The sequence below is a fragment of the Ziziphus jujuba genome, chromosome 2, assembly GCF_031755915.1.
Source record: "Ziziphus jujuba cultivar Dongzao chromosome 2, ASM3175591v1".
NCBI classification, from domain to species: domain Eukaryota; kingdom Viridiplantae; phylum Streptophyta; class Magnoliopsida; order Rosales; family Rhamnaceae; genus Ziziphus; species Ziziphus jujuba.
This window is the reverse complement of record NC_083380.1, coordinates 7,932,232-7,944,121: the sequence shown is the minus strand read 5'-3', so window position 1 is coordinate 7,944,121 and position 11,890 is coordinate 7,932,232. Positions and strand designations below refer to the sequence as shown.

The 11,890-nt window shown below is 35.8% G+C and overlaps 1 protein-coding gene across 7 annotated transcripts; it reads right to left on the bottom strand.

Moving 5' to 3' along the window:
* Positions 1–2,993: 2,993 nt before the first annotated feature.
* On the bottom strand, positions 2,994–10,967 carry LOC107418078 (probable LRR receptor-like serine/threonine-protein kinase At1g56130). 7 transcript variants are annotated; one of them, XM_060814429.1, is made up of 8 exons: positions 6,097–6,814; positions 5,793–5,861; positions 5,449–5,688; positions 5,070–5,188; positions 4,692–4,902; positions 4,377–4,608; positions 4,118–4,268; positions 2,994–3,653 (listed from the first exon to the last, which is right to left on the bottom strand). In XM_060814429.1, the coding sequence occupies exons 2-8, from the start codon at positions 5,803–5,805 to the stop codon at positions 3,267–3,269; spliced, it is 1,353 nt and encodes a 450-aa protein (XP_060670412.1). In that variant the 5' UTR covers positions 5,806–5,861; positions 6,097–6,814; the 3' UTR covers positions 2,994–3,266. The 7 variants fall into 7 exon arrangements, 3 of the variants coding, with proteins under 3 accessions (XP_060670412.1, XP_060670413.1, XP_060670414.1); XM_060814430.1 differs by having other exon boundaries at positions 5,797–5,861; XM_060814431.1 differs by having other exon boundaries at positions 5,797–5,847.
* Between the last annotated feature and the right edge of the window lie 923 nt (positions 10,968–11,890).

The window sequence follows — 11,890 nt, the reverse complement described above, 5'->3', positions numbered from 1 at the left end:
AGAAACATGATAAAGTTGCTAAGATCAGAAGAAAGCTGCCTATTGTTAAAAAGCCAAGAACATCAAATTCACTCTTTGACATATCAAAAGGGTATTAAACTTACAGGGATGGCAGTTCAGTAAGTTTCCCCACTTCTTTTGGTATTTACCCTGGCAATGCATTGCCAGCAATGGACCTATGAACAAATTAAACGAAGAATTAACTGCTGCACATAGATATCATTAATGACCTTATTAAGTCCAAATAAAAAATTGAAGTGGCTTAAACTTACAAATACTGCAAACGAGTTAAATTTCCAATGCACGGAGATAGAGAACCTGTTAGATAATTTCTGGTCAAATCCCTGCAAGAAATGGAAAGAAAAGTGAAGAAATTTTGTAAATGAATTATAAGTACACATATAAAGAACATGCATGTTTATAAATTGATGAAAATGATCAAATAGACCATACAAATCAAAGAGGAAAGTCAGAGTCAACAGCTCATCAGGAACTGGACCAGCCACATTCATTTCATAAACTTTCCTGGAAAAAATTTCGGAGATGTAAATTTGTGTCCTATAAATACACCATGTTTAGTATGAGATACAAAATAAAATAAAACTCACAGTTGGGTAATGTGGCAAAAGGGTGCTATCATTGTAAAAACGAAGGGGCTGTGATCACTGTCAACGCTGGGCGTGAAGTCTGTGGCTGCATCACTGCATGGCTCCCCACTTATGTTCCATTGCCATGTGTTTGTCTTTATATTCCATTTTGCAAACATGGAATTCAAAGCTCTATCTATCTGTACACCATCAAAAACATTCAAAATTGCAACCACATTCAAACATGACAGAACAAAGCTCCCTTTTCTTCGGCTCCAAGAAAGATCTCAGCACACTCTCTCTTACTTTTACTCTCACGCGTTTCTGTTATAATTTCGTCTAAACACATAAGTATCATGTGCTTACTCAATTGGTTTAAGTTGAGCAGCTCAAACTCTAATTTAGTGTCACAGCACCACGAACAATTTATCACATTATTAGCTTTCGATACTGGCATATCAAAGGTTGTTTAGGGGATCTGTCAGAGAGAAAAAGAAAGACCTTCCGAAGGATTGTAATGGGTTTGGTTTCATTTTGAGCTTTTGTCAAAGAAGCAAGGCCTAAAATGCAAATAGCATAGAAAGTAGAAGCAAAAGCTGTTCGGTCTTCATCCCAATGGATATTCAATCTCTACTGCTTTCTCTGCATGCATGCCACTAGATATTCTTAAGACTGAGACAGAGACATATATATATATATATATATATATGTGTGTGTGTGTGTGTGTGTGTAAAAACTAGATATTCTTAAGACTTTGAGACAGAGACTCATATATCTATCCATATAAATATATATATATATATATATATATTTACAGAAACAAAGTCGAAAGCATGTTGATACATTATCCGAATTCTAGGGACATGAAAAGAAGACCAACAAAAAATAATGTTTTTTAAAATTGACCATATAGAAATAAATACTATTTTCGATAGGCCAAGGAATATAATATCTGCCGTGGGGGGCTTTTTATTCAAAGTTGGTTGTATGTCAATTCGAGTCAAAGGGCCTGGTTAAACTTGTCAGAAATTTACAATGCCTGACCACCAAATTTAAATGCCACAACCTGAACCCTGTCTTTATGCGCCAAATTTCAGTCTCACACAGACTTGTGGTCCAATTAAATAAATTTATAACTGGCTCCCAAAATTTAGTAATGATTAATTAACCGTAGATTAAAATTATGATTTTTATATTCTGACCAGTGAGAGTTACATCATTTTCTTGATTTTGATTAATTGTTCCAACTCGTGTAATGTACGTATACAAAATGTGACAATATGGTACTGGATGTATATCATTTTGCTATAAATATGTTTATATATCATGACGTACTGATAGAATTATTGTATGAACCTAAACGCATCTAAAATATTGCCAATTTAAAAATACATGTATGAGTTCGTATAATAATTCCATTAGGATGAATTGATGCCAGACGGACCGTATATTTATAAATTTATAGTATATTATCATGATTATCAAGGCAGATGATAGGGGCAAATGATCCATCTTTTATGTTGACTTTTGAACAGCAATTGATTATGTCATAGTGGATCATATTAGATGTCCGATTCATTTATACAATCAATAATGATGTTAATTTACTTAAAAGTGACAGGTTTTTTTGTTAACTCGGAAGGATCTGATTCTCCATGTCTAGGTCTAGCGTCAACTCTTTATTCTTGGATTAGTTATTTTTTAGTGATAAAATATGGTTATCATTTTAAAAAAATAATAAAAAATTATGGTTATCATTAAGTGGGAAATACAAAATTAAGATTTCCCACTTGAATTAAGATTATTTATAGGCAATGTGAAAGGACATTCAATTTTGAAAATATTCATGGCCTTGATAATGATATTCAAGATGGGTTTGGAGGCAACAAATTTTACCCCTTTAAATGATGTAGAAAGACTAATGAAATTTAAAAATATACATATATATATATATATATATTGATATAGAAAAACGCCAATCTTACATAATAAATACATGTAATTGGCCCGGCGTACACCAAAGGCATGCCCGCGTTTATTTATTTGAACCCTGATCTCTTTTATATAAATAGAGGACCAGGTTATGCTTGTTTTCACTATTGCTAAGTTTAAATAATTAATTTCAAATCCTTCAAGAACTGCAAATAAGATATGGTATGTGGTAACAGTGTTTGTTTTTTGGATTTTTGCTTCCATTTTGTTTTTTTCCAACCTATGTAATGTGCTAATTTCAAATACCTATTAGTATTAGTGATTGAAAGAGTTTGTTAAGCATCCTAATCGACTAGATTTTTTTTTGGAAAGTCAATTAAAATAAGCAAATAATAAACAATTAGGTAGGAGGAAAAAAAAAAAAAAAAAAAAACCAACGCTTTTTACCAAAGTACACCAAAGTGACTCAATCAATTAACTTGGATGTATGTTATCAATATATATATATATATATATATATTAACTTGGATGTAAATTCCAGAATCAAGCCTCTGATTGGTACAACAAAACAAAACCCACTTTCCACTTTTCTAAGAATGTGGAATGGAAGAAAACCTATGAACAATATTTTAAGCCAAATGGTTAAGACCTAGTGTGAAGGTTAAGAAACCCGACTACTAGATTCTAGCAAGAAAAAATTGTGTATATCCCTTCATATGTACAAAAACCAACCTTTATAACAAATTTTCACCTACCCGATTTAATGGAGCTTTTAAACTTAGGCAATGCACTTTCATAGACAAGTTGCTTCTCTGCATCTCCCACCATGCTTGTGCTTGCAGATGAGTTATAGTAGCTAGTGTTAGTTCCTTTGTTTGTACTGTCAGTCATCAGGCTGCTCATGTCATCGAACTTCCAGTCAGTCAAGTATCCAGGTCTCGTAATCTCAGTGCTCACTTCAGCATCTCCCAAAAGGATTGCCACCACTCTGGACATTGATGGCCTTAAGGATGGTGATGTTTGAGTGCACCAAAGAGCTACTCGTATGACTCGTTTTACTTCTTCTTTGTTGAATGTCAATAATGCTGAATCCACCAATTTATCTTCTCGGTTTTTTTCATATAAGTTCCAAGCCTGGGGAGGCAACAAATGATTGATATTGAATACTTTAAAGGCATAATCAGAAAAGTTGCAAAATGAGTATTCACAGTAGGGTACTTATCAGTTTAGTAAATTTGTTTGATTGATATTTTAGTCTATTATTCAAATTAATTCCTAGTGGTAATTAGATTTTAGTGTGGAAAGTCAAAGTTTACATGTTTCGGTAAAACAGATAAGAAAACAAAATGGCATAATACCATAAAAAACAGAACAAAGAAGAAACTGAAAGCATAATTAGAAATGATTTATCCCATAAAACTATCACTTTTGAAGATCTTGGTTTTCAGTATTTGTTATCCCTTTTCCTTAGACCTTTTTCTGGCTGTTACATTTTTTTGATCTAAGTACTCACATTTAGTTATGCATAATCTAAAGCACCTATGCTCTAAGGTAACAGAAAGACAAGGATTTTTAGTAGAGAAAGTTAAAGTTCATACCCATTCAAGAAGATATATCTTTTCTTGTTCCAAGCTTGTATCACAGTTTGGCCTACCACTAACAATCTCTAGAGCCACAACTCCAAAAGCAAACACATCAGTTTTCTCTGTAAGGTGCCCGCGCATGGCATACTCTGGAGCAACATATCCACTGCATGAGAAAAAAAATTGAAGTCCCAAAAATTATTAACAGTATGTAATGAAAGAGACAAAGAAAAGGAAGTTCAACATGACAGATTTTAAGTGTTAAAAATCTTACATTGTCCCAGCAACACGGGTGCTTATGTGGATCTTTTTATCATCATAAAGCCTGGCCAAACCAAAATCTGATATTTTGGGGTTGAGATCAGAATCAAGCAGAATGTTACTGGCCTTTACATCTCTGTGCACTACTCGAAGCCGTGACTCCTCGTGAAGATAAGCTAGATCTCTTGCTATCCCCATGCAAATGTCATAACGTGCCAACCAATTCAGTTCCAAGCTTTTGTTTCCTGTTCATGCTACCAATTAATACTGTGAGTATCGTTGCTTATTATGATATTCACTGCAATTATATATACTGTAGTTCTCATACCAAATAATGCTCGATCGAGACTTTTGTTTTCCAGATACTCGTACACAAGTAGTTGTTTGTTACTCTCAATGCAGCATCCGTACAATTTCACCAAGTTTCGGTGTTGCACAGAAGATATTGTAGCAATTTCAGTCACAAATTGGTTTTTTCCTTGGTGGGATGTCACAGAAAGTTGCTTTGCTGCAATAACTCTTCCATCATCAAGTTTTCCCTGTTGCATGCATAATATAAATGAGAAAATAGCAATGTGCACCATCAAGAATTTCAATGGACAAAAGTACAGAAGAAAATTTCTTCGTATCAAACTAGTTAAAGTTATGAGCCTTATGGCACTGATAATTATTTAGCCACATGAAGTAACTTAGAATAATCACTTACCTTGTAGACAGGTCCAAATCCTCCTTCCCCCAACTTATTAACAGAATTGAAGTCATCTGTAGCTGTCTTTAGCTCTTCGTAACTGAATGTGAATGGTTTAACATCTATCCCTGAGAGCTCTGCAAATAAAACATAAAGATCATCATAACTCAATGCCTCTTTTAAGTAGTCAAATTTCAAACGTAGAGCTTCTCAAAGTTTCAACACTCAGGCAATACTTATGTGGCAATTTTGTTCATTGGTTGACTTAAATTTAAATTCAAGGATAATATGTGGCATTTAGATTTCATAAGGAATGATTTAGACAGAATCATACATAAGTAAACAACACTAGAAATCAGACAACCACCACGATCATGCAGCAAAGATAATGGCTAACCTTCAATATTTTCGGCATGAGACTTCTTTCTTCTTGTAGTGTTCGGGAATTGATAGGATGAACTTCTTGTATATGGAATATTGTTGTCCCTGGTGAATAAACCAACACTGCTAACTGCCCATCTCTTATTGCTGCTAACAAAATGTGTAGCTGGACCAAGAGCTGCACTATCCATCTCATACACAATACCATTGGAAGACATAAATTGATGACCACCACAATTAATTGCAAAGTCATGATCTGCAGAACCAATATAAAGAGTGAAGAAAAGAAATTTTTCACTTACTTCTGATATCAATAAAAGAACTCCAAAAACCACATACAGGAAAGAGCTTTAACCATACTTACAGAGCCCATGGCTTCGGTTGCATGGGAAGTTTCGTTGAAGGCACTCCAAACCTGAAGGCAAAGAACTGAAAGGTAAAGAGGAATACACTTCATTAGGACAAAGAAAATTTCACTGGATAAACAAACACTAGAGAATCAAGATATACAAGAAAGGTCTTGAACTAATGTAATATTCAGAAGAAAATGATTGTTATATGCATAAAATGCAGGAAATTTTGCACTAAAATAATTTTGGAGTGCATAGCAGCATTAAGTTTCATAAAAGATTCAAAGCACCAAGTACAGAGTGCAGATAATTACCTGCTGTTTGAACTATCTATTGTGAAGTTGTTTCCAGGGAAGCAAAAATCGTCGAAACGGTGGAAATATCGGCAACAATTTCCGTTATCGACCCCGTCCGACACCGACAGGGGGGGGGGGGGAAGAAGTTTCTGGCATGCGTGTCGTCGATTTGTCGCCGGAATCGTTGGAAGTTGACGGAATCGTCCATTGTTGGTGAAGATCTCGGATTTTTGGTGGATAAAATGGAAAGATCGGCCGGTTATCGACGAGAGAAGGTGGAAATTTCTGGGATATGGGGGAGATTGAACATTTAAATTTGTATGAATACACCATTTTTAGTGTTAGATACAAAATTTGCGCAAGTTTCACTGACAGGCTAAAACTCACAGTTGTGTAATGTGGCAAAGGGTGCTATTATTATAAGAACAGTCGCATTTGATGAAGGGTTCTGGGTACTGTCAGTGATGACCGTGTGGTCTGTGGCTGCACCACTGTTGGACATTGCTGATTATATATATTTACCAGCAAGAAGTAGATGCAGATTTCACTCTTGCCCCTTAGATGGCATTGATGTAGGATATCCAGCACTGCTTATGCTATCATTGTCTCTGAAATTTCACATCTTCTTGAGGTAAGCTGGAGCTATGGTTAAGGTGTGGTTGCCTTGTCCAGTTAAATTTTCCCACTCTTTTCTCCGATGAATTCACAGCTGATGATCTTTCCTAATGCTGTTGCGCTTCTTTAGAAGATGGAAAAAAAACAAATAACACATCAAATAAATTCCATCTCTTTCAACTCCATATAACAAGGAAGTGGAAAGAAATAACAAAAATTGGAAAGTTGCATTTTTCTTTTGGTGATTGCTTGTCCTTTCTATTACGTTCGAGTAGTCTCCGCAACCACATAAGGAGAAAAAGAGAGATAAAACTGGACGATTGCAGAATAAGAATCTTGACACCACAACTATGTTTCCATAATTGGAGAAAGAAAACATAGATAGGAAAATGGAACTTAAAATTAGTAATAGAGGACAAGAACAATTTGTAAGAAACAAGTAACAACAGTACTGTTAAAGATAGAAAGACTTGTACTAAGAACTCTGCTAAATAAACAATACGGTCACTATATAAATATGAGATTTTTAAAGAAAAAAATATATATACTCTTCTTTTATTATTATTATTATTTTTTTTCCATTGATACCTGCTGAAACAAAACGGATTCTAAACAGTGAGGAAAAAGTAAGTACCTGGATGCAATTGGACTGAAATATTAGAGACAGAGCAGCTTATTATATAGCTTCATCGTCGACAAGGATAAGAATGATGTGAGCAATCTTGGGCCAATCTTCCCCTGTCTCTCTCTTGCACCGTTGAGTTAACAATGGACAATCTTCGATTCTCAAAAGAGATAGGGAAGCGGGTAGACCTTCTGGTAAACACTGAAGCTGATGGCATTCCTTAATATCCAGGGTTTCAAGGGATGTGAGTTGTCGAAAGGCATTGCCATTTAACGATTTCAGATTTGGAAGTCGGAATAATTGAAGAGTTGTCAAAGAGGTAGGAAATAGACCCTCCTCCGGAAAGGAATCCACCATATCTCTACTTTCAGAGATAAGCAATTTTGTGAGAGAGGTGAGTCCTTGTCCTGCAAACAGTGTGTAGCAACCATCCCATGTCAATTCTTTTAAATTTGAGGGCATTTCTGGAACGGACTGCATCGAAGAGTCACCTATCGTAAAATGCTGAAGCCGTGGAAATGCAGTGTCCAACTGTTGAGTCCTTGGAAGTGAAGCCACTAGTTGTTCACTTCCACAGATCTCAAGAATTTCCAAAGAAGGAAGATAATCAGGTAAGCATCCCGCTTTTAACTTCGGGCAATTGAAGAAACAAAGCAACTTAAGACGAGGAAAAACTCCACCTTCACTATAATCAGCCGTAACAAATAACCACTCCTTCCACTCCGGCATATCGATAAAGGTAAGAGATTCTAAACATCTAAATGGCTTTCCCACACTAGTAGAACCGTTTAAGTAGAATTCTTCACCTATTCTCTCCACTAAATCAAATCCATCGATTACAAGGTATTTAAGAGAGCGTAGATGCCCAAGCGTCGGTACCTCGTAGCAATTTCTACAATTCCGAAGATTCAGCTCTACTAGATGAGGAAAGGAACCATCTCCCAGCCAATCTGGAAATCTTGTGCCTCCGTAATTTTTAATATGTAATCTCTCAATTTCTCTGTGAGGTTGGAGCCCTTCAAGCATTTGTCTTGATTTTTGTGAATCGTCCGTTTGACTGTTCCACCCCTCGTCCAAACTCAATTCAGTTATGTACTTCTTCTCCTTCAAATTGACGTTCAAAACATCTCCCACATCAACTACATTTCCAATCCTTGCTATACAAAATTTTCCGCTTATATTTTGAAACTGTCCTAATTTTCCAATATTGCACCACCCATCATCGTGTTTGCCGACAGTAAAACCTGTTAATGTTCGCAAATCTTTCATCTCACATATTTGCGGTGGCATCCCTTCCAAATCCCAGCAATCTTCAATATCAAGATGACGCAAGTTTGTTAGACTGCCTATGTTGCTTGGTAATCTCTTAAGACAATAGCATCCATTCAACAATAGTGTATGCAAATTGGACAAGCCACACAGTGCATCAGGTATCTTTTCAATGTGAGTAAAAGATAAATGCAAGTGCCTTAACTGCTTCAGATTAGCAATTGAATCACTCAATTGAGTCAGTTCTCTACAACTTGCCAACATCAATATCTGCAAATTGTATAAAGTACATATTGTCTCAGGTAGCTCTTCAAGCTCAGTGTAAGATAAATCCACATAGGTTAGAAGTTTAAATTTGCTGATTGAATCGACCAACCCTGTGGTATAATATCCAGGTACAGAGAGCACTCTTAAGAAGGGCATTGTTGACGCTAGTTGTTCACAGTTGACAGGACTCTGTTTCGTTTTGATACTGAGATTATATTGACGTGGCAGATATTCTAATGTTAAAAAAGTCCTCAGACATTTATTTTCAAATAAATCCTCGAATTTCGTAATTTCATATCTCTTTCTTCTCACATACGATATATGGCGAGTCTTTCTTACTAATGTAAGCGGGTAGCTGTCATCCAGCCTCAACGAAAATTCTCCTGAAACAAATTTTGCTAAATCGTTCACAAGATCATGCATAGTAAACGTTGTGGACAGTCGCCAGTGCTTCTCACGATGAAATAAAGATCTTGATATTAAATCATTAAAATACTCATCTCCTACATCCTCTAAACTCTTCCTTCCATGGGGTTGCAACAGATCTTCTGCTATCCATAGTAAAATCAATTCTTCTTTTGTAAAGATCCAATCTTTTGGGTATATTGAAGAATAAGCAAAACACCGTTTTAGATGAAAAGGAAGATAATAGTAGCTCAACCATAAAGCAGGAAGAATATTACTCTCCTTTTCAGCCAACTCCCATATCTCATTGTTTAACACATTTTCCCATTCCTCTGCACTTGATTCACTGCGCAAGAGACCACCAAGTGATTTTAAAGCTAAAGGCAGACCTTTGCACTTTTTAATGATTTTTCTACCGATTGCTTCTAAATCTGGACGCACACCTGACTCTGTATTGCTAAAGGCATGTTTTGCAAATAATGACCAAGAATCCTCCTCGGATATTACCTCTAAGTTATGATTTGGAACAGTACCCATCATTGATGCGATATTTCCATTTCTCGTTGTCACAATGATTTTACTTCCACAAGCTCCAGAATCAAAAGGGCTCTTTAGGGCACTCCAAAGATCATAATTCTCATTCCAAACATCATCTAGGACCAAAAGAAACTTTTTCCCCACCAATGCTTCCTTCAATCTAGATTGAAGTTGAAATGGATCTTTGACATTGCATGTCTGGGAAGTTACTGTCTCAAGAATTGATTTTGTTAGTGTAGATACATCAAAGTCATCTGATACAGTAATCCATGCCTTGAGATTATAGTTATTCACTCTAGGATCATTGTAAACAAGTTGAGCAAGGGTGGTCTTGCCAATCCCACCCATGCCGACTATGGGAATCACAGATATCTTACTTCCACCTAAATCATCTGATACCAACAATTCAACAATGGCCTCTTTGCTACCTTCCCTTCCATAAACATCAGAGTCTTCTACCAAGGTTGGTGGTAATCGGGGTGAAGATCTTCTCTCAACAACTTCTTTCAAACCCAGGACATCTTTTTGTTTAACAATATATTCTAGTCTATCAAGAATCTCCACAAGTTTGGGTTCCACTATTTTGTTAAAACTAGTGAACCAAGTAGAGAAGAGATTCCGTACCTGACTTGTGCTGCTTCTATTTTCACCTTCCATCTTGCATCGCAGAGCTTCGGTTTTGATTTGATAGATCAGGTCCTCTGCATCATAGGAAGATTCTCTGAGCTCATAAAGCCATTGCTTGACAGCTGGATCTCTGATTTGCTTCTCCTCAGCATCATTGATCACCGAATTAGCAGACAACAACATAATCTTTAACTTTTTGAGCAGCCCCTCATTCAGTTTCTTTCCCTTGATGAAGTCAACGACCTCCTGAGAAGCCAACCTATCAAACAGCACCTTGAGTGAGGCCGAGAGGAAAGCTCCACCCACCAGTTCCGCAGCCATGTGTTGTGAGGAAATTAAATGTAGGAAAGATCTCAATAGCAGATCAACAGGTGTTATGAGTATGCAATCTGAAATTCAGAGCATTTAGTTTTTGTGGAACATATACTAGTATGCAACCGGTTTTCTTAATACCATCGGGGAAACTTCCCACTTTTTACCTTGTCTTTATCGGTGAATATCTTGTCCCTATTCTTTACATTTAAAAACTTCAGAAGCGACCCCGTTGGAAGTTGTTGGCAAATTGGGTTTACGCGGTATTATTGGTCCATGAAAAGTAATTTGGACGTCAAAAAAAAAAAAAATGGTTAGGTGAATATTGATGATGTCATTCTTGTATATGATCGTGGTAAGTGAAAAGATGAATATGAGAAATCCCTGATACATCTGCCAATAAATATGAGAAAGAAAAAAAAAAAATGGTCGCAAATTAAATATTTAAAAGGTTAACTGGCACCATGTCAACCATTAAGGTAATGTTGTAAAATTAATACTATATTATACAAATATTTATTTCAAGGCTTCAAGCAAATTAATAAGAAACTTAAAAAATACCAACTTTTTGGTAATAGTTTTTAAAACAGGATATAAACTTGTTTTTAGACACAAAATTTATTTTTATAAATAAACAAAACACTTTGCCTTTTATTATATCAACTCTGATGGTGACGAAGAACCATGGAGAGCATGCCAATGTGACTGATACAAGGCTTGCGCTCTGTATACTCTCTTTTTGCAACAAGTCTAAACGTCGTCGTTTTTTTTTTGGTCCCACGATGGGTCCTTTCTTTTTCTTTTCAACACGCTATCGAACTACTGCTAGGCTAATATAATAGCCCATGATACACTCAAAATGAAAATGGGCCTAATGCCTAAAATGAAAATCAAACGCGTTGTTTGGAACCTATTCAAGCCCATGCATTTTTTTTTTTTTGTTTTTTTTTTTCTGATTTTTTCTGCTTCACCTTTGCGAGAAAGGTCCTTGCCAAGTTCAAGATTAAAAACACCAAGTAGAAGTTAGAATATATTCTTTGGAATGGGTTTGACCTGTCAGTTAAATTTAAGTTTCCCTAAAACTTGCTTCTTAAACGGTGATAAAAACGAAGTTGTATTAGACATTTACTTTTAATTCGGTTTTATTAAAAGATA

What these genes read in the sequence shown, in the direction of transcription:
- LOC107418078 (XM_060814429.1), bottom strand. An exon ending in TCTCGATCGAGCATTATTTG is followed by an intron (nt 4,609 to 4,691) that starts GTATGAGAACTA and finishes TAGCATGAACAG; the next exon opens with GAAACAAAAGCTTGGAACTG. An exon ending in ACCCGTGTTGCTGGGACAAT is followed by an intron (nt 4,269 to 4,376) that starts GTAAGATTTTTA and finishes TTTCTCATGCAG; the next exon opens with TGGATATGTTGCTCCAGAGT.